The 24,983-nt window shown below is 39.4% G+C and overlaps 1 protein-coding gene across 7 annotated transcripts in view; it reads left to right on the forward strand.

Moving 5' to 3' along the window:
• The window catches only part of Akap9 (A-kinase anchoring protein 9), a 143,003-nt gene that overhangs the window by 28,559 nt on the left and 89,461 nt on the right, over nt 1-24,983 (forward strand). For all 7 annotated transcript variants that reach the window (XM_029477658.1, XM_029477660.1, XM_029477662.1 and 4 more), the window contains 9 exons: nt 1,123-1,299; nt 3,593-5,938; nt 11,865-12,078; nt 12,806-12,879; nt 14,025-14,160; nt 14,876-14,961; nt 17,827-17,941; nt 18,355-18,553; nt 23,016-23,112. In XM_029477658.1, the coding sequence (XP_029333518.1) occupies nt 1,123-1,299; nt 3,593-5,938; nt 11,865-12,078; nt 12,806-12,879; nt 14,025-14,160; nt 14,876-14,961; nt 17,827-17,941; nt 18,355-18,553; nt 23,016-23,112 (3,444 nt within the window). The remainder of the gene's footprint in view (nt 1-1,122; nt 1,300-3,592; nt 5,939-11,864; nt 12,079-12,805; nt 12,880-14,024; nt 14,161-14,875; nt 14,962-17,826; nt 17,942-18,354; nt 18,554-23,015; nt 23,113-24,983) is intronic.

Consider the following 24,983-nt stretch of genomic DNA (forward strand, 5'->3'; position numbering starts at 1 on the left):
GTTTTGTTTTGTTTTTTTGAGACAGGGTTTCTCTGTATAGCCCTGGCTGTCCTGGAACTCACTTTGTAGACCAGGCTGGCCTTGAACTCAGAAATCCGCCTGCCTCTGCCTCCGGAGTGCTGGGATTAAAGGCGTGGGCCACCATGCAGGGCTTTAATTCCCATCCTGTGAGTGGTTCCCGCTGTTCCGTAGCGTCTGTCTTTCCAAGGTGGACCGCATGGGTTCTGTAGGGATTCTTCTGGAGCTGCACGGCACCTTTGCAGGCCTGCTGTGGTTTCTGTTCAGCTCTAAGTGGGAACTGGACCTACACCTCCCATTCACTTCACGTTCACTTTGGGAGTGCAAGCTGAGGTCAACTTGACCCAAGTAGAATTATCAGGAAGGAGGGAACATGAGTGGAGAAAATGCCTTCCTAAGATTGGACTGTAAGGACTTTTGTAATTAGCGATTGGTGGAGGAGGTTCCAGCTTGTAGTGGGTGGTGCCATGCCTGGGGAGGTCATCCTGGTTCTAACAGAAAGCAGACTGAGCAGGTCAGCAGGTAGCACTCCTCAGAACATGGCCTCTGTGTCACCTCCTGTCTCCAGGTTCCTTTGATGATGAACTGTGATGTGGAAGTGTAAGCTGGATTAACCCTTTCCTCCCCAACTTGTTTTGGCAGTGGTGTTTCATCATTTAGATCTGGTAACCCTGACTAAGGCAGAATCTCATTGCATTGATCAGAGTTTGACAGCAAGTAATACAAAACAAGTTGAAATATCTTAAGCCAAAGAATTTAATGTAAGTAGACAGAAGTCTGATAGAATTTAGGGGCAGAAGTACAATTAGCCCTCTGAATGGGATTGGAGCTAGAGTCTGAAAAATTACAGAATTCAGAAGTATGTTTCTGTCCCACTTCTCCTGGTGTTTAGTTCTTATTCCTGTCTCTTACTTGATTTGCTTTTTCTGATTTATCATATGAAAGATATTTTATTGGCTCAGTCAGTCGAGGCATAACAGCATGTTTGCTAAGATCTCAGACCCCTGAACTGAACAGAGGTCAGCAGAGTAATACTCCAGAGGTCGTCTGTTCATGACTAGTCACTTCAGAATTGAGTCTGTTGAAGGTTCTTTCTGTTTTCAGTTACAGGCTAATGAAACTTTGCAAAACAGCACTCTCAGTCGAACTGCGACAGACTTACTGCAGGCCAAACGACAGATCTTCACTCAACAGCAACAGCTGCAAGATTATCAGAAAAAGGAGGAGGACTTCCAAGCGCAGATTTCTTTCTTACAAGAGAAATTAAGAGCGTTTGAAATGGTAAGGAAGCTAGCTCATGTGTAGCAGCTTGGTAATTCACTTTTCTTAGTCGTATTTCTCTCTTTTATGCATGTGAATTATAAAATTTTATAATTAAGGCAAACTCTTTGAATAATTAAAATAATTTATTTCAAAAGCATCTGAGAGTCTCACACTGATAAAGTTGTTAAGATAATAAGGCCCACTACTATGCTCCTTCAGGTAAACTGCATATGTTAACTGGAGTCTCTGGAGAGCCTAAGTTTATAACTCAAATATCTTTCTTTTTCCATCTGAAGTATTCCCAGTTTTGCTATGATACTAAAATTCTGAAAATATTTTTTGTAACAAGATTAAATTTTGTAGGTTTAGTTAAGAAATCTAAATGCAACTGGTTCTACAAATTATGTCTATTTCTTGGAAACATATTTAGGAAATCAGTGCTCTTTGTGGCAAGGGATGGCAGTTGTATCACATAGTTTATAATCTGAAATTCTAAGAACAGCCCATTCCGAAAGCCTTTTGCTTTTAATGAATTTTCAAATGAGAAATGAAAATTCAAAAGTGGTTTGTTGCTTTCCTCTCTACTCATACCAGAATTTGGATTCAAACTGTCCAAGTGGCCTGAAGGCAGGATAGAGCTCTTGTACCACACTGCCTGTTTTTATATGTAACAAACGTGTTACATAACATAGCAAATCGAAAGCAGAGTCTGTTTTGATTTTTAGGCTCAGAAAACTTACTTTTGGTATCATCTTGAGTCCTAAGCTAGGTTGGATGTAAACTCAGATTGTTTCAAGTTCAAGAGACTGCTTAACATTCAAATATAAGATTATTAATTTGCAGAGTGATAAGTAATAATTATGAGTAACTATGTATTTCAGGTCCATTGGATTTCATTTTCTTTCCATGGACCAAATGAATTTAAAAAGACAAACAGTATTTAGAGAGTTCATTAGTTAGTGGATGGAAGGATATAAGGCACTCAGAGGGTATGGCATTAGACTGACATGAAGGTGTGTGCATCTCATTGCAGTGAAGTTTATACCTGTGGGCTGGAATTCTTTAGTCCAACGTACCACACGCTCCCAACACTGCTTTTTTTTTTTTTTTTTTTTTAATTGAGTATTTATATTGAGTATGGGGTTGGGTGATCCTTCTGTCTTTGGAGTACTGTGAAAATACACACACACACACACACACACACACACACACACACACTGGGCTCAAGGTATGTTTTTTCTAGAGGGACAGTGTTCTCAAAGGCCTTGGTCTTTTTCCTTGAACTGTACTGAGAGGAGCACTCTAGCACTATGTCAGATGGCTTTCCTCTGTCATTTTTTGACTTTGGAAGTGTTACATTTATTCAGAATGCCCTTGAGATATGTTTGCCTAGGACATTTGTAATATAAGTCACCTGCTTATAATAGCTCTAACCAGTTCTGTAGATTTTATTTCAGGTTTAGTATTTGGATCTGAAGCCTTTAATCACAGAGATAAGTAAATAACAGATCCAAACTCTGCCTAGGCTTCTGCTCAACTTGTTGCTTTGATGTTATTGTAATAATGAATATGCTTGTTGTGTTCATCTGGGCTTAGCTATTATCCAAAGTTACATAATTGACCACAAATGGCAACTGGGGAAATATGTCTTTTTTGTTTTCAAGTTTCTGTTGGAACTGAAATTGTAGTTTTGCACAATCTGCCATAAATTATATTCATGTAGATGTCATGTAGATGCTCAGCAGTGAACTTAGGGTAGACGTACAGGAGCAGACAAACGTACAGGAGATTTCCTTCTCTTATTGCATGGCCCTTGTCCCTGGAACTCCTTCAGATCACTACAGATAATGGGAGAAACCTGAACTCATTTTTATTTATTTTTTTTCTGAATTGAGAGAGTGCATAGTATTATAATTATCAAAATATTAAATAATTGGGATATTAAGCAGTTAATTTTTAAAAAGTGAAGCTGTAATGGCTTAGCACAGATTTAGTAGATTTTAAAACTTATTGGAATTATATACTTATTTGTCTGGAGGTCACCTCAGGTCACCAGAGCCATCCTGTAAGCCTAGCAGGATGTTTCTTTCTTTGATTCTGTTTTGGCAGTGCTGGGAGAACCCAGCACTCATATCTGCTAAGCACATTAGCCGTCCTAAGGAGGTCAGAGCTGTTGTCATCAGCATCTGCATACACAGGTTGTATGCAGGGAACAATGGAGGGGCGGGCCCAGGAGTTGCTTTCTGTAGCATGATGTAAAAGCATGACTTAAGTTAAGAAGGTCTTATGTTTTCTTTTTTTTCCTCTGAAGGAAAAAGACAGAAGAATAGAAAACTTAAATACAAAAGAAATACAGGAAAAGCAGGCCATCATTGATGAGTTGAATACAAGAGTACTAGAAGAAGAGAAGAAAAGTGTTGAGCTAAAGAATAAAGTAACAACTGCTGAGGAGTTACTAGGAGGGCTACAAGAACAGCTCGCACAGAAGGATCAGGAGGTCAAAAGCCTGAAACTAGAACTGGGCAACTCTCAGCAAAACGAGCGGAAGTGTTCAGAGGAAATCAAAGAGCTAATGAGGACAGTTGAAGAACTCCAGAAGAGAAACCTTAAAGATAGCTGGCTGGAAACCAGCGCCGTGCGAAGGGTGGAACAGGAAACCCAACGGAAATTAAGCCATCTCCAAGCAGAGCTGGATGAGATGTATGGGAAGCAAATAGTGCAAATGAAACAAGAGTTAATAAATCAGCACATATCTCAGATAGAGGAGCTCAAATCCCAACATAAGAGAGAAATGGAGAACACCTTAAAGTCGGATACAAATGCTGCCGTCAGTAAAGAACAAGTAAATTTAATGAATGCGGCCATAAATGAACTCAATGTAAGATTACAGGAGACTCATGCTCAAAAGGAAGAACTCAAGGGAGAGCTTGGGGTAGTTCTGGGAGAAAAGTCAGCTTTGCAAACGCAGTCTAATGACCTCTTAGAAGAGGTAAGGTTTTTAAGAGAGCAAGTTCAGAAAGCTAGGCAGACAATCGCAGAGCAAGAGAACAGGCTGAGTGAGGCACGCAAGTCCCTGAGCACAGTGGAAGACCTAAAAGCTGAGATCGTGGCTGCCTCCGAATCCAGAAAGGAACTCGAGCTCAAGCACGAAGCCGAGATTACAAATTATAAAATAAAACTTGAAATGCTAGAAAAGGAAAAAAATGCTGTGCTAGACAGAATGGCGGAATCCCAAGAAGCAGAGCTGGAGAGGCTGAGAACACAGCTCCTCTTTAGTCATGAGGAAGAATTGTCTAAACTAAAAGAAGATTTAGAAGTGGAACATCGAATAAATATTGAAAAACTTAAAGATAATTTAGGCATTCACTACAAGCAACAGATAGACGGCTTACAGAATGAAATGAATAGGAAGATGGAAAGTATGCAGTGTGAAACAGACAACCTAATAACCCAGCAGAATCAGTTAATTCTGGAAAATTCAAAGCTAAGAGATTTACAGGAATGCCTTGTGAATTCAAAATCAGAAGAAATGAATCTTCAAATCAATGAACTGCAAAAAGAGATTGAAATCCTCAAACAAGAAGAAAAGGAAAAAGGTACCCTTGAACAGGAAGTCCAGGAGTTGCAACTTAAAACTGCACAATTGGAGAAACAACTGAAGGAGAAGGAAGATGACCTTCAAGAAAAATGTGCACAGCTGGATGCAGAGAACAACATTCTCAAAGAGGAGAAGAAAGTCCTTGAAGACAAGTTGAAAATGTACACCCCTTTGGACCAAGAGGAAAGATTCATTGCCGTAGATCCTAGCACAAGCAAGTCGGAAGACTCGAGGTGGCAGAAAGAAGCGGAGATGCTGAGGAAGGAGACCGAGGACCTTCAACAGCAATGCCTTTATCTAACTGAGGAGATTGAGAAGCAGAAGAATACATTTGCGTTTGCTGAAAAGAACTTTGAAGTTAACTATCAGGAGTTACAGAGGGAGTATACGTGTCTGCTCAAGATAAGAGATGATTTAGAGGACACACAGACCAAGCAGGCATTGGAATATGAGAGCAAGCTGAGAGCGCTGGAGGAAGAGCTCCTTTCAAAAAGAGGAAATCCAGCCCCGCCAAAGGGGAAGAGGTCTGGAATTTTCCCATCTGAGACGCTGGAAATTGGTGAAGTTGTAGAAAAAGATACAACAGAGCTTATGGAGAAGCTAGAAGTAACCAAGCGAGAAAAGTTGGAGCTCTCGGAGAAAGTCTCTGGCCTTTCTGAACAACTAAAGCAGACCCATTGTACCATCGATTCTCTAAGTGCAGAGGTTAGAGCCTTAAAGCAAGAGAAGGAACAGCTTTTATTGAGATGTGGAGAACTTGAACTCCTCACTAACCCCAATGGAACAGAAAATGCAGCTGTCTGCCCTGTGCAGATGAGTTCTTACCAGGCTGGGCTTGTGATGGGCACGGTCGGGGATTCTGGGGGCTCTGTTTCTAAAATCAGTAAAGATTTGGCTAAAGAATCAAAATCAATGATAGAAGATAAAATTCCCTTTAAAGACAGTGGGAGAGAACAGTTGCTTTTGCCAACGAGAACACAAGAACCATCTCATGCGACAGTTGAATCATGTGAAAGTGAAAAACTCCAGCAAGAGCTTCATGCCCTCAAAGCTGAGCAGGTATGTCCGCATGCTCTCAGGCCATCACAGGGCACACAGTCACACTGAGCCGAGCAGGTATGTCCGCATGCTCTCAGGACATCACAGGGCACACAGAGTCACACTGAAGCCGAGCAGGTATGTCCGCATGCTCTCAGGACATCACAGGGCACACAGTCACACTGAGCCGAGCAGGTATGTCCGCATGCTCTCAGGACATCACAGGGCACACAGTCACACTGAAGCAGCGCTCACCTCTAGGGAACACTAACCCATATACAGGGAGGGAAGGGGAACCCTGGCGCGGGGCTCTCAGTTTCTGCCATTCGGTTGTCAGTTTTACTTAAATCTTGTTACCTCTCTTTCAATTAATCTCTTGTATGTGCTGCTTAGAAAGTAAGCTAGGCAAATTCTTTTTACATTTTTTTTCTTTTTAAAGAGAAGAGTTACTGTTGAGAGACTTGGTCTCATTTTCCATTATAATTACTTTGCTTTAGTATCTATTATTTTTTTAGAGTATTTCATACTCGTGTTTTCTAGTATAAAATTTCAAGTTTTCAGTTAGAATCCCAAATTGTAAAACAAAACAAAAAACCTCTTAAGTTTTCCTGCTCTGTAAAGTACTCAGTTGTTATGAAATTATATTTCTGAGAGGTGAGGCTTAAGGCCTTAAGTTTTTGAGTCTTATACTTGAATGAGAAAAAAATACCGTTAATTCTCAATATAAGTCAAGATCTTAACAATACCTATAATAAATGTTCTAGTTTCATCCTGTTGCTGTGGTAAAGCTGACCAGAAGCAGCTTGGGAGAGTAAAGTGTTGTGATTGGCTTACACTTCCTGGTCACAGTGAAGTGAAGGTGAAAGCTCAGTCAGAAAACCATAAAGGAGTGGCGCCTACTGGCTTACCCACTGGCTCATGCTTGCCTCCCTTTCTGGTATAGCTTGGGACTTCCTGCCTACATGATGGTGCTGTCCACAGGGGCTCCCACATCAATTAACAATCAAGATGATCATTCATATATGCCCACAGGCCAGTCTAATCTGAGCAGTATTTGAATTGAGAACTTTCTCATCTCTTTGTTGATTCTAGACTGTTGCCAGTAATGCTAACAAAGACCGTGACTAATAATGAGTCATTCCTAATAACTTATATTTGGTAAATACTGATGCTAGAAAAACCAGGGCAGTTCTGGTAGGTTATCTACAGTATAATAATATGTTTTTATATTAGTGGAATATATGTTTATTGAATTATTCCAAGTATACATATAGTGGTGAACAAGAGATGAGTACTAGTCTCAGGAAGCTTGCTCTCGAGGGGAAAGCAGTTAGTAAGTGGGAAGCAAAGGGTAGTTAGAAACAGTGTCAGGTCTATGAAGAAGTACAGGATTAGGCAGGAGAGTACAGAGATCAGCACAGGTCTTTTGGAGAGTTAGCCTTTGAACTGAGCTCTGTATAATGGGGAAATTATAGCAGTTGCTAAGATGTGGGTGAGCATTAGGATCCAGGCCTTTGTGGTTGGCTCTGAAAAGAGGCCAAAGGCCCAATCAGAGCTGTGGAAGGACGGAAGGACAGAGCCGTGGAAGGACAGAAGGATGCAGGAAGCTCAGTTTTCATTCTAAGTACAAGCCAGGGGATGTTTGTCTTTATTTCTGATGACTTTTAATCCCATTGACAATCTTACATCAAATATAGAGAGAATTTACTTTTATAATAACCTGAATAGAATCAAGAAATTCCCACTGGTTAAGAGTGTTGGTTGCTGTTCAAGAGGGCCCCAGTTCAGTTCCCAGTGCCCACATGGCATCTCACAACTGTCTGTAACTCCAGTTCCAGGGGATCTAACACCCTCACACAGACATACTGCAGGCAAAACATCAATGCACATAAAAATAAATAATTTTTTTAAAGAATCAAGTAATTCAAATTACTAATTAATGACTAAACACATGGAATTGTTTTGAAAAATATGTGTTATAATTACCCCAAAGGAGTTAAAGAGCGTTTTAATTTTTTTAAATGAGGGAGGATCTGATCTCCAACGTTAGCTGCTCTGCTCTTGATACTGTCTCTCACTAAAATCAAATAAGTAGAGGTCTTTTAAGTGGAAACAAAATACACTTGAAGTGTGGCTTCTTTATTTGAATACACTTGGATAAAACGAGAAAGAGAAACGTCACAGAAAGTCTCCCTAGTGTTGGCATGTGAAGGCCTCCAGGGCTGTGGCCATGCGGAGGCAGACAGGGCGTGACAGGAATTGCTCATTTCTTATGCTCACTGAGTGAAGCATGTTTGAAGTGGAAGACATTGAACTTAGTGAGCACAGGGGGAACTGCCAGTTTGCTGTTCCTCAGGTCCTGCCCTGTTTGCAAGACCTCAGGAACCTAGAGTAAATTTGATACAAGATAGTACATTTTTAAGCAGGAAAACAAAGCCCACTTTCCAAGTGTCAATAGTGGAACAAAGTAGAACTCCTCACAGGAAAGAAGAGACTTGGTTAGTTGCTGTATAGCATTTTCCAAAAGTCCTAACCATTGTAAATACAAAAAGATATACGACATCAGTGGAGAGAAAGACGACTGTCATAATTCACAGGGACAATTTAATAAGAAAGTGAGCAAATCGAGTTAAAAAATTTAAAGTAAAATAGTATAAAAAAACCCAAAAATGTGTAATATACCTGGGTGTGGTAGCTTATGCCCATAATCCCAGTACTCAGAAGCAGACAGAGGGAACTGTGAATTCCAGAGCAGACTCAAGCATGTAGCAAGACCTCATCCTAAAATATAAACAGTGACAGCTGCGTTGTACGTGAATGAAGGAGGGTGAGACCTGAATAAACGAAATCTCTCACTTCTGAAGGAAAATATTTAATGTGAAATATTAGTTTGTTTTATGTGTCTGCAATCCAGTTCACAGTGAAAACTTGCTAGGCTAGTCGGAAAGATAAAATAGCATCCAAGTAGCCACACTTAACGAAAGCATATAGAAGAAAATAGAAAATTTAGAGCAGAAGTAAGTGAATTTGAAGTAACCGAAAGGGAAGGGTTTGAAGACACTTGATGGTTTATTATTTGAAAACATCTGTAGGTTGCACTTGTTAGATTCCCAAGGACGTCACCAAGAAAGAGAAAGCACAGATAAAACGAAGGGTGGAGATAAAATCCCCAGTGCAAACGCTACAAGGATTTTAAATATAAAAATACTATAAATAAGGCCTGCTGATGAAAAATATATGTTACTCAAACTAATTACATAGAAATGCAAAGCTTTAGTGAGATAATGGCACTACAGAATCTAGAACTGTGGTCGGCTTCCCTTCTCACCTCCCAAGTAAATGTGCTCTGCTGTGACCACTGTGCAGTGTGCGGTGGCTCTCAGGAGCTCAGGGCTGAGCGCAGAGCCTTACTGAGGTGGGATTAAAAGAGAATTGGAGGGATGAGAAAGGAAGCAAGGATTCAAGCCTTGAGTCTGGTTGGTATTGAGATAAAGATGGGAAAAGAATGGCTCAAGAAAAAGAAAATTACAGATTATTCTCATTTATGAATGAGCCTGCCTGAATTCTTTTTTTTTTTTTTTTTTTTAAGATTTATTTATTCATTACATGTAAGTACACTGCAGCTGTCTTCAGACACACCAGAAGAGGGAGTCAGATCTTGTTAAGAATGGTTGTGAGCCACCATGTGGTTGCTGGGATTTGAACTAAGGACCTTTGGAAGAGCAGTCGGGTGCTCCTACCTGCTGAGCCATCTCACCAGCCCCTGCCTGAATTCTTATTAAGTTATTATGAGACTATCCCTAAGAATGGAAGAATAATTCGGCATGTGATAATTCTGTTTACTCAATCTCCACATGCTGATCATCTTAAATACTGTTGGAAAAGAATCTGCAAAAGTTACCAATTTGTTTCCAGGTTTTAACAGCAATAACCAGAAGGAAAGGAACTTTGAAGAAATAAGGACTAGAAGGAGCAGTGTGAAGGATTTCTGAGGTGATGTTGAGTGGCTTTCCCGGTGTAGGCACGGCAGGGACAGGGCAGTCACTGTCACTGTTACTCTTCCAACAGTGCTTCTAGAGTTCCTAGCCAGCCAATACAATACAAATAACCAAATGAGAAAGGCTGTGAACAAGTAAGTTAAAATGTTAAATTATAGATAAGATTATTGAAACTTACACAAGACATTAATGACCTGTACCCATTGCCACAGGCTGCTCTTTATACACTTTAGTGTAAAGGGATATCCCAAAGGTCTGTACCCCCTTCTATCTCTATCTCCATCTCTGTCTCTCTGTCTCTGTCTCTCTGTCTCTCTCTCTCGTACAGAGTTAGTTTATGGGAGGGTATTCTGGTGAGATAATATTTGAGAAGAGACTTCAATCAACAAGCCAAGACAATGGGAAGGCTCAGAAAATTCAATGATTGCCTTAAGAGAATTGTTTTTGCGTTGGGGAATATATCCTTACTCTTTAGGAAAAATTAACTCCAGGTTAGTTAAACACATACTAGACAGAAGGATGTAAATAAAGTAGAATCATGATCTTAAGACATAGGAAGCCTTTTGATTAAAAAGAGCAAAGTCAAAGGAAGTATTTAGAAATTTGATCATGTTTCCTTTATGAACAATACTTAAAACATGTTTCATACTAGGGCCAGATGTTTGCCACATATGTTACAAACAAAGGACTGTAAATGTAATATAAATACCTGAGAAAATACAAAGGATTTAATGAGCCAAAGATATGAAGAAATATGTGTCTTAGAGAAGAAACCAAAATGACAAAGGAACATAAAAAATATTTTAGCCTTACAAATTCATATGAGTAAAATAGCATTTTATCACAATTGCATTGGCAAAATAACCCACTTATTGATAAGGATACAAGGATGTAAGTATTCACATTTTTTTTTTTAGTTCAATTATATAAAACAATTATTTAGCTACTAAAGCTTAAGCCTGTGCTTTAACTATGACCAGCAGTTACATTCCTGAGTAAACTGTGGTCACTGGAAATAGCTACACTTGGAACCAGGCAGAACTCGTGTTTCTTAAGCTGCCTGAATCAGCGGTCAGAGGACAGATACCATCGACGTGTGTCATCGAGAGTGAATTTCAGTGGAGTCTGACACGTGCTGGACCGCTGACGAGCAGAGCCTTTACTCATTTGTCTCAGGTGGATGTGTGTAATCATTTACTACCTTTTGATTAAAGGACCCAGGCTTAGGAAAACCCTGGTGGGCTCTGCAAAGGAAAACGGCCCAGTTGTGGATTGTTCATTTATACTACACTATAGTCAATATAAATTTACCTGTCACATATGTGGATTAATTTCAGAAGCATTTTTCGATGTTTTGAAATTTGATATTAAAATGCAAAGAAATTTACAAAATGAATGCCTCTGTGTCAATACACAGAAATATACACTATAATGTAATGTTTACATGTTCACTGGGAAATGATAGTAAACACATTCCAGATTTTTGGTAACAGTTCCTTGTGGGCAAGGATTAATTAAACATTATGAATTAAATCTTGTCTCTAAAGTTTTCTTTCTAAATCTAAGGAGCTGTAGATGGAATAGGAGAAAAAAATAAAATGACAACATTGAGAATTATTAATTTGAATTTTGAGGGCATTGGTGTTTATTCAGATTATTTTTATTTTATAGCATGTAAAATATTACTTAAAATATTAAACTTTTGCTAGTTATACCAACTATCCCAATTTATGATTACACTGAGTTAGTAAATAAAAGCATGATGAGGCCTTTCTTGAGAAAGACAAGTAGGTCGGGCATCTGGATGAAGACTACAAAGCAGGCCACTTCCTTCCTATGACTTTTAGAACTATGACCTGTCTTCTCCTTTGAAGTCCAGTCCATGTCAAGAAGCAGAAGCTAAGCTGTTACTTTAATTTTCCTTCATGTTTGTACCTCTTCACTTTAAGGATGATCTAAGGCTGCAGATGGAGGCCCAGCGCATATGCCTTTTCGTGGTTTACTCAACTCATGCGGATCAGGTTCGTGCACACATGGAAAAGGAGAGGGAGGAAGCTCTCTGCAGCCTTAAAGATGAGCTCATTTCCGCTCAACAGAAAAAGGTCGACGAACTTCATAAACTGCACCAGTGCCAGCTCCAGAATGTTAAAATACAGGAGACAGGTAACCCTCCAGCTTCTGACTCATTCCTGTGAAACAAATAAGCATCCCTTAAAGGCACCTTTCTATAGTTCTGTCCCTGTCTTAGGCCCCGTGGGCTAAGGAGGCTTTGCATCTGTTTCCCGGGTTTGTTAATTCATGTCATTGAGGTGCCCAGGAGAGCCAAACCCCCTGCCTCATTTTCTCACGGAAGTATAATCCATTCAGAAAGCTTTTGGAAAATGAACTGAGAACTTCTGAACTGAGAACTTCTATTAGTAGGTGACAAGTCAGTCTAGTGAGTAGTGATCAATGTCTCTGAGAAGAGAAGAGAACAGAAAGTATATATCTAATAGTTAACTAATGGATTTCACTTTGCAATATGAGGACTGAAATCCAGGGCTCGCACATACTAATGAAAGTGTCCTATCTCTGAACTCTGTCTCTGTGCAAAAGGGAACCACTGGCTTGTGAGAGTTCTGAGGTTTGCAAAGGTGTATTTAATGGATAAGTAAGTATATAGATTCTTGGGTTAGAATGTAGAATCCTGAATGTATAAACCCTTCTATAGAATCGAAATAGCAAATCTTAGAAATCTATCTGAGACAGCTGCATTGCAAAATGAAAAACACATTTGGAAGAAATTGAAATATGTGTTATTCTAGGGAAGCTTCGGTGATGGCATTAAAATGTGACATGGTTACTTCCATACATGCAGCAAATGGCTAATGTGTGGTGTGTTTTCTGCTAGGTGAGGAGCCTTTACAGGTGCTCATTGAACGACTTGAAAAGGCAGTGTCTGAGAAATGCTTTCACATTTCAAAGGTAAGATGTACCTTTAAAAGTGGTTTTGGTTGGGAGGTACCAAAATCCATATTGCTACTGATTTAATGAACAGAACCATCCACTCACGTTTGCCCAAATCTCTCGCGTCCAGAACTGTACTTACAAAGTATTCCTGAGTGCATTTGCCTTTTTTGTGATAGTCAGTTTGGAACAATAGGAAATTAGAGCTAAGGGTGTGACTCTGATCCATTGCTTGTCTGTTATATTTGAGGTCTTGGATTCAGTCTCTGGCACCACAGAAAAGGAACAAAGAAGTTGAGATAAGTTGTGTCTCGGATAGTGCACACTCTATAATCATTGTTCGTGTCAGAGAGGTACTGTTTAACCTTCCAGGAAAACAGTTTGTTCATTAAGGTCACTAATGTGGTAAAAGTTTACCTTGTGGCTGTGCTGAAATCTCAGTGTGCCCAAATACTGACAGTGTGCTTAACTTAAAATCATGCAGGAAGCAACAGCGATGTAAAACATTGGCTTTTAAAAGTCTTCTAAACCATTGGTTATTTCCAGTTGAGTGAGGGACAAAGGTAAAGTTAACTTGGACGGTTTATCAAACCTTGGAACATTAAATGGTGTCTTACATGATGGAAGTTTCAGTTTCTCTGGAGAACATTGTGCTGGATACTTTTAACTTTGTGTATGGGCAGACCACAGAAAACAGTCTGCATATTATAGAAAGGACATTAGTATAATCTCCTCCTCGATATATTATCATTTTGGTTGGTTTGATAGAGCTCTCTAATTGTCCTCTTTGAGCTTTCTCTCCGTGTGATGTTTGTTCAAGGGTAGTTGGTGAAGTAATGGGATATTTTCAAGGGAGAGCAATCATATCAGAGTGGGAACTGTGCGAGGGAGGGATTGCTTACACTCATGATATATTTCAGAATTACAAGAAAACAGAAAAATCTGTACTATTTTGTATAGTTAAGATTATCTTCCTGATAAAGGAATAATTTCATGTCAAAGAGAAATAATGTTTTCTCTGTGAATTGAGTTCATATGTGGAGGGAGAGGGAATTCATATTCCATCCATACTACTATGACCTTTTGCCTTTAGGTTAATGTTTTCTAATACTTAGGAGAAAAAAATTAAAATTTTAATGTAAAATATTCAATTTTGTTAACAGACCTTAAACAATGTTTTCGATGAATGCTATACTCCTTTAAAATGTGAAATGAATATAGAAGAGAAAGAGAATTCTGGTGTTTACACTTCTCAAAATCAAAGCCCAGAATTACAAGAGTATAGATACGAAGTTCAAGGTAAAAAGCTTACTATACTGTTAAACAGGATTTACTTTGCTTAAGTCAATTGCTTATAAATGTAACTTTAAACAACTTAATGATAGATAAGTTTTCTTAGTATCTTATTTTTAGCCATGAAATTCATATTTCTTTCTCCTTGATTTATTCATTCCAATCTATTTTTTATTCTAATTCTTTTTGTTAACTGTTCTAATTGTAGATCTTAATTTTTAAAATTTAGAGTTTACTAAGTTTAAATTAATGGTTTATAATTTTAAAAGTGGATTAAAAAATTGAGTTTTAAGATCTATTAAGAAATGACCTCTGTCAGCTGTGGTGGTGCACGCATGCAGGCCTTTAATCCCCGTGCTCAGGTGGCAGAGGCAGATGCCTCTGTGTAAGTCCTTGGCCCTCTGAGTCTGCACCGCCGTTTCAGGCTGACCAGGGCAGGGCTAAATATAGAAAGAGATAATTCTCTTCATGTAAATGTGGTGCTAGTTTTGAATTTATTGGTGTTCCTTAACAGATTTATGTTCCTAGTATATTTGTATAGGTAACGAGCAACCTGCTAATAAATAGCTACAGAAACTAGTATATCTTAAGATAAAGTTTGCAAGATAATGTCATACCAGTTACTTCATAGTAAAATTCTAAGTAGGTAAATCTTGTTTTGTAAAAGAGGTAAACTTGTACAGTGAAATGAAATGATTATCATGGTCTGTTCTTCCTTCAGACTTTCAAGAGAGCATGCAAGTCCTTCTTGGTAAAGTGACGGAAGAATGCCGCAAACTCTCGGTACTGCAGACGCGCTTAGGCAAGGTCTGTGGGATAAAGGAGATGATATCTGCATTTGTTTTACTACCTGCTGTTGTGTCAATCAGGAAGTTCTAAAATTGGTGAACATGGAGAAGGATGCTAGAAATATTAAATCATTTATATGTTTGTATTAGAGCATTTATATCTTAAGCTGAAGAAACTTCCAGAGTTTAAATGGTATGTAACTTCCTGAGACGGGTTTTTAAGTCATGATGAAGTGTAAGTGGATGTCAAATGTTAAAGTATGAAACAATTGTATTTAGTTATAGATGTCTTTCCTTTTTTAACTTACTGGAGTTTAAACACACAGTAGAACAGTAACCTATCACTAAACTACACCTGCAGACTCTTACATGTAGCAGTTAACACAGCAGTTAACTATAATTACATGTAGCATTTTAAGGCAATGGGTCTGTCTTTATATGTTAAAGAAGATAATTAATTGTTTTGCACATAACTGATATCACATTTAACATTTAACTCTGTCTTTGTGTACTTTTGTTGATGTGCCCTCTGATGGGCCACGTTTCTCTGCCCCACTGCTGCCTTTGTGGGTGCTGGCTTTTTCTGTGGTTTAGCCAGCACCAACCGTTGGCTCTGCCCCAGCCCTTCAGTCCAGTACTGGCTACAGCATTGTGTCTGATCTTACTAGAGTCACTTGACACACTTCAGTATTTCCTGTATGAGTGGAAGATCATGCTCAGTTTGTGTGCCAACGGCATTCACCTGAGTGTAGGAGGCCCTGGTTTTCTATCAAGTGATAGGCGACTTCCACAAGTGTTCACACAGACCATAGTGCTTTTCCGTAGCAATTGTAACCCACAATGACCATTCAGGCAGGTCTATATTAGCATAGAGAGCTGTTTATTAGTTAGGTTTTCTAATTACTGCCAAAAGAAAAACTTGGAAGCAGTAAAGACAGGCATCTCCCAACTGTCCTGTCAACCGTTCTGCGCTCATTGGGTAACGAGTGGTTTTTAACACAGCAGTTAACTATAATTGCCCAACTCCGAACAGTCCATCAGCATCAGGTATCAGGTCAGGACTGCAGACATCACTGCAGAACTTTAATACTTGCTTCAGCCAAGTGAACCCAATCTCTCACTCCTGGGCTTTGTTGCTCTTCCTTCTGCTAGGGTACCCATCCTCTTCTGTACTTCTTGACTTCTTCCTATTTCTTGTTACAGTTTAAGTTACTTTCTTGTGTCATCTCTGGCTGCCTTCCTAGGCTTACACATCCTCCCTCTGTTCCTCTGAGCCTTCTCTTAAACCTAGATGCTTGGTTACCCTTCTTTCTGTTTCAACACTCTCGTTTAAGCATATGCTCTTATCACATTACTTTTTCATTTTATTTTAACTGTTTTCTGATCTGCCTCGTCCACAAGATTCCAGACTTTCAACACAGAGCCCTGCATTTATTCTCTCTGGTTAGCACAGCATGTGCAATGCACATGATAAAGGCTTAGTCGGTGGTTGTTGAGTTGAGTAAATATTACACTGTAAAGTTACTTTATATAAATGTAAAGTGCTTTTTATTTTATCCCTGGGAATTAATAGGTGAGATTCCCTGTTTAAATGTACTCCGAGGGTTGGAGAATGGCTCTGTTAAGTCCTTCCTCTGCAAGAAGAGGACGTGAGTTTAATCCCTCCAAACTCATGTATAAGGTGGCATGTTCTGTGATCCCTGTTTTGGGGAGATGGAAGCAGAAGGACCCAGAAAGTCTAGCGTAATTGCCAAGTTTCAGATGCATAGGAACTGTCTAAAAAACCAAGGTAGAGATTGACAGAGGAAAATTCCTGATATTGACTTCTGACTTCTGTGTGCATACATCCCCCCCTCCCAAATACATGTACATACACAAACACGTGCATATATACATGTAATATCACACACACACACAAACACACTCACTCAAAGCAAGGGATTAAGAAACATCCAGGAGGTAGGAGTGTCAGTAGAGGACTCCTTATAGAGACAGCAGTGACCAATTGAAATATCCTCTAGGAATGTAGCTTTTTCTGCATCTCACTGCCTTTCATCGTATGCTAGCTATATTTGTCTAATTTGGCAAGTCAGCACTCTCTTCCCCTTGCTATTGTAATTTAGATACTGTTTATTTAACTAGCTTTATTTTGCCCTTTTCATCCCATTTAATCCCATGACAAAAAGATCATTGTCTTTACTCATTGAAGCACAGGTTTTCTCACAGAGCCTTTCCAGAAAGTCACTGCTATAAATGAGTAAGGCCAAGGTCACGTGTGGGTTCTTCCTGTCACTCAGATTCACTTGAGTCTTTCTTTTGAGGCCCTGTTATTACGTTCAGACTCCACAAGTGTTGCTTCTCCACTTGTGTCATTTCTTCAGTGAGTTAATAAACACTATGAGGTCTGATACACTGTGTGTCCCTGCGTGCACACAGTTAAGCTGACTTTTGTAATCTTAGTCTGCCTTGACTCCAAGTTGAACAAGCAGATCTTAAACGTTTGAAGAGTGCATTGTAGTGAGCAGCATACGGCTTTGCCTAAACCTGTCATGCAGAGGTAAATACAAATTTTGTTGTCAACTCTTGATAATAAAAATCTGATGCTTGCAGTGGAAATTTAAAGGACGTTCATTTCAGATTTCTGTGAAACATTTGTTTTTTCAAAGTGAACATTCCTCTGGATATAAGAGAACATTGCTAATACAGTTTAATTCCTGTGGCTATGACAGTGAGGCATTTGTCAAAGGAAACAAAGTGTTTGGTTCAGAGCGGCACAGGATTAGGGGACTAAAGAACAGACCTAATGCAGAGCGCTCTGTTGGTTTCAATGTAGATTCAAGTCCTGGCATGTATATTCATGTCATTATTCTTCGGTTCTCAATAGATCCATGAACAGCAGCAGACAGATGGTGTGGCACTAGAGTTTGCTGAAGAAAGTGCGGCAGAAGAGGGAGCAGGTCTTCTGTCAGGTTGTTCTCAGGGTGCTTTACAGAGCACAGGTACGTCTCAAGTGTATAAAGGTTTTATCCATTTGCTGTTTTAAAACTTAATAATTTGATGACTTGAACATTTCATGGTCATCTTGTTCAGTTTTCTCATCTATAAAGTGAAAGGCCAAGACTCCTCATGTCTTTGGACCTTTCTCATGACTTATAGTCTGTGTTTCTAAATTGTTTTAAACATAAAGATGTAAAACTGTTAGATTTAGTGATCCTAAGCCATGAGGATAGAGTAATCTTGACTAAGACAGTTTTCCTGTTTTCATCAATGACAATAAGCGAAACTGCAACCCAACTTACCACTAAAAGCAGATTTTTAAAGAAATTCGAGTATTTTTTGTACACATAATTAAGTTTGCTTTGTTACCAAAATCTTGCAACAAAGTTGTTTTGATTCTGTTTCTGTGACACAGATGTCAGTCATGAGAGCAAGGTGTCTTCTCTGCCAGCGAGTGAGAAAAGCAGAGAATGTGAGAGGCAAGTCCAAGAGTTACAGAGCCCTGTGGCTGCCGGACAGCTGCAGCTCAAGGAAACCGAAGCAAACCACAGAGCAGAAATTGAGTGTTTGCAGCAAAGACTTCAGGCTGTCAGTGAGGCTCCGGTTCCGCCAAGGTATGCATGTGCTGCCTGTCGGTCAGCATATCCAGAGGGGCTATTTTAAGACTAAGATGTAACCTGCGCAGAGAGATAAGAATTTCAGCAGATCATCCTCTGCCTTTGAGACATGGAAATAAATGAGAACCAAAGGTGTTTTACTGTTGGAATTTTACTTACATTGTCATAACTTTGTTATTCTGAAGGATTAAATGAGATAGCGGGTGTATATTTCTCGTGTATTCTGTGCCTTGCCTTAACTACATTGATCTTGCTCATCTCCATTCCCGCTGAGTTTCCTTCACTTTGTTGTAGAATGCTGACACTCGCCAGTGTCTAACATCAGTGTGCTCCTTTCATGGTTCTCTCCTCCTGCTTGTCCTCCGCCCCCCACCTGTCTTCTCATCTATATGACAAGTTCCGATTTTCTTTGCCATCAGAGTATATGGAGCTGCACCACCCACTAGGCCCTGCTCTTGCATGCAGGCTGATTACTCTAACTCCTCCTTCCAGTCTGTTCTATACACAGGCAACTCAGCCACAGCACTTAAAATTTAAGGCCGACCACATTACTCAGTGTCCCTCTGGCCTGTAGAGTAAGCCCATGACCTCCTCGACTCTTCTCAGACTAAGCTTCCTCCCTGGGTCAGGAAATATATCAGGCTGTGTCTGCTTATGGGATTTTTTGTGGCACTTCCTTCTACCTGGAATGATTCTCCACTTGCTGACATGTGGAAAATGACATAATGTTTTGGATATAATGTAATGGAAGGATGCTTGAAACTGTAACTAGTGTTATAAAAATTGCAGGTTTATTCTGACTTGACTTTACTGTTGTAGAACTTCTGTCTTCATAGGCATTTGCTAATAGAACAGCAATACAGTTTTTTTAACTAGTGGTGGAAGACAAGACATCAAATTCTTCCATCTTTGAAAGCAGTCTTACTCTTTTATTTAAGAACTGCATGTAGGCTTAGGAAGTGCTCACACATTTTGACAGTCCTATAAAGCCCCAGGTTCTTTGAGACCAGTACTTGTCAAGCATTTCCTTACATTGGACACTTTTAGAGTTTAATTTATTGTTTGGGATATGTATAATAATAATACTTGAGTGTACATTTGGAGTCGGATAAGATAAATATTAATATTCAGCCTATGGATTGCCATTTAGAAACTACTGCTGTCTTTTTGAGCAAGAATTCTCCAAAAACCAGTCAGTGTATTTCAAACAATCTGTTCTTAGTGATTAATTAGTGAATAATCTTTAATTAGTGATGCTTTCTCCAGTGTGTGAAGAAAGGTATGGGGAGCAGGCCTCAGAATGTAGGCTGCTTTGCTTTTTCTGCATTTGGACTCATACCAGCTTACTGCCCTTTCTTACATTTTTAATTAAGAATGTACTATTCTCAAAAAATAAAAATAAAAAGAATTTACTATTCCTTGCAATTAGACTCAAAATAGTTAAAGAAATACAGAATCTGCATTTAATATCCATTTAAGTGACTTCACATGACAACCTTCTTAGACAAATGTTTGAAATTCAGAAATCTGTGGATTTTCGAGCCATTTGTCCTCTGCAGTAACCTTTGCTGCCTTGTGATCAGGAACAGATAACAGCACCTCTAACTAGGAGAGATAGTAATAGTTCCCTTTAGTATCTTGAGGCATAAATGAAACAAGTTGTGGAGAGTGTTGAATAGATACTATGGATGTCAGTTGTGCAGAGAAGTTTGAAAGTTTCTGCACAGCAAAATAAATTATCAGCAGAACAAATACCTAGCCAGAAGAGTGAGAGAAACCTTTGTCATCGGGGTGATATCTAGAATCGACAAAGGACTACAAAAACGTAATACCCAAACTGCCAAGTAACAAGTGGGTTTAATGAAATGAGCAGATGATTCTCAGAAGGAAAACCACAAATGGTCAGCAAGTGTGAATTCTACAAGTACCCCACATCCTTCTCCATTAGGAAAACGCAAACTAATGACATTGACGTTACGTTAGTCAAAATGTTACTGTCAGGAAATCAGTGTGGTGTTCTCCAGGGAATTAAAAACAGAGCTACTGCATCACTCAGCTCTATCCCTGCTCATACACCCAGAACACTGCCTCAGAGATACCCACGCATCTATATTTATGCTACCCTAATCGCAGTAACAAACAGTAGAACCAGCCTGAATGATAATCAGACTATGCAGCATATTTAACAATAAAGTTTTTTTTTATTCATTTATTTTATGTATGTGAGTACACTGTAGCCTTCTTCAGACACACCAGAAGAGGCCACTGGATCCCATTACAGATGGTTGTGAGCCACCATGTGGGAATTGAACTCAGGACCTTTGGAAGAGCAGTCAGTGCTCTTAACCACTGAGCCATCTCTGCAGTCCAACAATAAAATTTTATTTAGTTGTAGAAAAAAGTGAAATTATAAACTTTGAAAGAAAGCTAACGAACCTGGAAAGTATAATATTGAGCAAGGTGACCAAACTCAAAATGTTTGACAAATATTCTTCCTTGTATGCAGCCAAGCTTGTTATGGCCGTGTATGTGCGCATGTGTGTGTTTGTGCATGTGTGGGTAAGTGTAAGGCTTAAAAATTAGAAAGGAAGGCCCAGCAGTACTGGTACACATCTGTACGCCAAGCACTCAGGAGGCAGAGACAGATCCATCTCTGTGAGTTTGAGGACAGCTTGGTCTACATTGAGTTCTAGGACAGAAACCCTGTCTTGAAAAACAAAACCAAATAAAAATATTAGGAGACCTGAGAGAGTAAAAAGAGTTGCTGAGGAAGATGGAGGAGGGGCAAAGAATGCATCGTGCCTTAAGAGCAGAAAGGAAGCAAGCAGGGGAAAGGGCTCAACCGGAGGGCTGGGGCACCAGAAACTGAATGAGGAGAATCTGCTAAGAGGCGGATTTTGCTAGATATAGTGATATTGAATGTTAAATATGCACAACTTAAAAATAATTAAAAAAAAATGAATGAGCTGTATAAAAAATAGCTTTTCTTGGATATTTCAGTATAGTTGAAATACTATATAATTGTGACTATAATTGAAATAATTCAGTGAGCATTATTTGCAGGTAATTATTAAAAGGCAGTAATGGTTGGGACTGTAAACTAGTCATATACATTGTGGAATTTAAGGCCATGCCTATGTAACATGTTCATTGCACATTTCTGTAATGTTGCCTGCTAGAATACCAGGAAACTAGGCTAACAGATGGTTACAGATACATGTGATTGACATGGCCATGGAAGCACAGAGAAAAATACTATGATCCTGTGTTGCTTGGCAGAGAACATGGGACATCGATTATATTTATATAAAGGGTGAAATCACATAGAAAAGGGCCAGTGGACACATCAGTTCGAGACAGTAGCTGTGAATTCAGTGTTAGTTAAACTGGTCTTCCAAATTGGGATAAGCACCAATAACGCTTACGGAATGAAGTGATTGTCAATCAAGTGCCAGAATTTCAAGTATTACACTTAACGACTATAAGGCTTTTATCATAGAAAATATAGATGGAAGCATTAAAGACATATGGGTAACATTTGATACCATAGCATCGTTGGTACTACTAAATATTAGAAAAGGGCTAAATACCACGAGAAGTTAAATTACGCGAGTCATAGAGCTAGACAGTGACATCATTTTTATATGGTCATTTTTAGACAGCAAAATGTGAGTGAGAATAGGAGAAAGAATAAAGCAACAGAAAGAAGACATTAAGAAAGACAATTAGAATGGAACAAAGAAGGCAGTGTGGATATATGTGAATGGGGATTGTATAATTATATTTCCTAAGAGTGGAGATTATAACTTTCTCCTCTTATCTTTTCCTGTGTTTCTAACTGTTCATGTTGCTTTATTTTTAGTACTTAAGCTAAACATTTTAGAAAAAAATTCACAAATTAGTGGATGCCTGTAGAACAATGTAGACTAGAAGCATAAAGCTGAAGATGTATATAAACACATATGCTAAAAACAGCAAAGTCTAGAAGTCACTTTGTAAAGAAGGAGCCTCCTCTCCTGCCCCTGGGCCTAGGCCCACGGCAGGTACAGGGGCATTCTGATGGTCTTCCAGGCTTTCGAGCAAGAGACAGAGACAGAGACAGAGACAGAGACAGAGACAGAGACAGGGACACAGAGAGGGAGAGGTTTAATAAAACAGATTTTATTCTTTACTAAATTTATCTTCAATAACTTTATCAAATTAATGCCTTAATAAACTTTATAAAGTGGCATAAAGTATATCTGTTTACAATATACTCTTTTTATATTATATTAAATACTCTTTTTACACTATATTACCTTTAAATATAAAAGTTAGACAGAAATGGAGTTAAGTTACAATGTCTGTAAACCTTGGCTTATTGGTTTTGGTTCCCTAGTACATGTGTGTATGCTATAAATTTTGGATTAATAATGACTCAAAACTCTTAATACCACTACCCTCTTTTATTTATATTTAGCTTGTCCATCGATTCTGTGGTGTTTAAAGGATCTGGTGCCCAGAAACCAGTGTACTGTGGAAGCTGTCTAAGAGAGTGTGTGGATGGCACAGCAAAGGTATTGCTTTTCTTATCTTTATTTTTCAAACCACTAAATACCCTGATTTTTCTTACTGCCATTTTTATGAATGTGAATTGGTAACTAATTAAACACAAAAGATTTAAAATATTTAAAGAAACTTGCATTATTTCCTTAGCACAGGGAAAACACAGAGAAAGAGAAAATGTGATGGCTTTCTTTTTCATTATCCAAAATTATCAATTTAAATCTTGTTTTCATTTTGACAAAAGAATAGTTCCATCATTTCCCCTGTTCCTTTTCCATCCTCAGGTCTCCCCATGTGCCCTCTTACTTCTTAAAGTCTTGGCCTCTTTATTATTGTAGCATATGTCTTTTGATGGAGACACACACACACACACACACACACACACACTGCATGTAGGGACTCAGCTTCAGCCTTGTTGTCCTATGTAGGAATCAGGACAGGCCATCTTTCAGACAGTGTTGGGGATCCCCAAGGTCCAGGGTGCTGGTGCTGCGGTGATGGGCATGCTTCTATAAAAGCTCTGTGTAGCACATGTTACAGAGGAACACCCTGCTCCACTCTTCAGATCTCCAGCAACAGAACTCTCAGCAGCATCTGCATTTAGAGAAGATAAAAATCATTACTCTTTCTCATTCTATGCATCAAGCCAATTTCTGTATCTCCTGTATGCATGAGGATTATTTATCTGGATGAAATTATTGTTGTTCTGTGTGTGAGATGGAGTCAGCCCCCAGGCCCAGCAGTGGTATCTTATGCAAGGAAGACAAACATGAGGCCAAGACAAAGAAATGGAGGAGGCACTAGACGGAAGAGGCCTCTCTGCCTACTGCAGTTCTCGGGTGTCGTCTCTGAAGAAGAGGACCTGGGAGCCCATAACCAGAGGTCGGAAGCAATGACAGTTCCAAGAAGTCCCAGGTTCCAAAGAAGGCCGGATAACAAAGCAAGCCAGAGCAAACCTTGGGTGGGACCCAGGACCCATTGCAGGCCACATCGCTGCCCCTGTGGAGATGGCTTAGAAGTTCTGTCATAGTGACAGATCTCAAAAGCTTCCACATTTGAAATCTAAAACTCAAATTGAATGTGAAGTGCCTGAAATTCAGGAAGAAAAGGCAAATGTTAGTCTGTGCTGTCAGTTGCTGAGGAGCCCTGGTTTGTGGAAGGAGAAGATGGGGAAGACAGCAAGATGCTGTAGGCTGACATTGGGGCTGTAGACGCTGCAAGTGCTGCAGTTCACATTGGCTTGAGAATGTTGTGGCAGTGTAGACTCTTCCCACTGGAAACTCTCATAACTGGCTTTAGAAGGACATCTGCATCAGTGGCTGTCTGGATTTGAGAGACCAAGCCCCCATCCCCAAAAAACAAACAAACAAACAAACAAACAGAACAACAAAACAAAACAAACCCCCAAAAAACCTTCGCATGTAAGATTAACATCATGGAAACACTGCACACTGGGTCCCAGAAGCACTGGTTTTACATTTGTGACAGACAATCAGGGCATTGTGCTCCACTGTGACCATGTAATGCCTTGTAAATTCCTCCACTTCCTCCTGGCCATAGCTTCAGGGACCATTTTCTGACCTGTGTGAATGAATCATCAGGGAAGATCATGATAGTTCTAAATTCGTGGGCTGGACTGCTTAGTCATGGTTCAGAATCTTACAAAGATGTAAGCTCTTATCTCATGCACACTAATAACCTTGTCTTCATGGAGGTGAAGGAGCCACTAGCAAAGTGTCTGTGTTCTGATGATGTGACTGGGGCAGTACTGCAGGCGCATACATGGCCTTTGGTGGTCCACTATAACCTGTACCACCCGCTGAAGACCTGTGATATGCAAAGGACATCCCAGGTTCCAAATGCTTGGACCCTGCCCCAGGAA

The sequence above is a fragment of the Mus caroli genome, chromosome 5, assembly GCF_900094665.2.
Source record: "Mus caroli chromosome 5, CAROLI_EIJ_v1.1, whole genome shotgun sequence".
Lineage (NCBI taxonomy): Eukaryota > Metazoa > Chordata > Mammalia > Rodentia > Muridae > Mus > Mus caroli.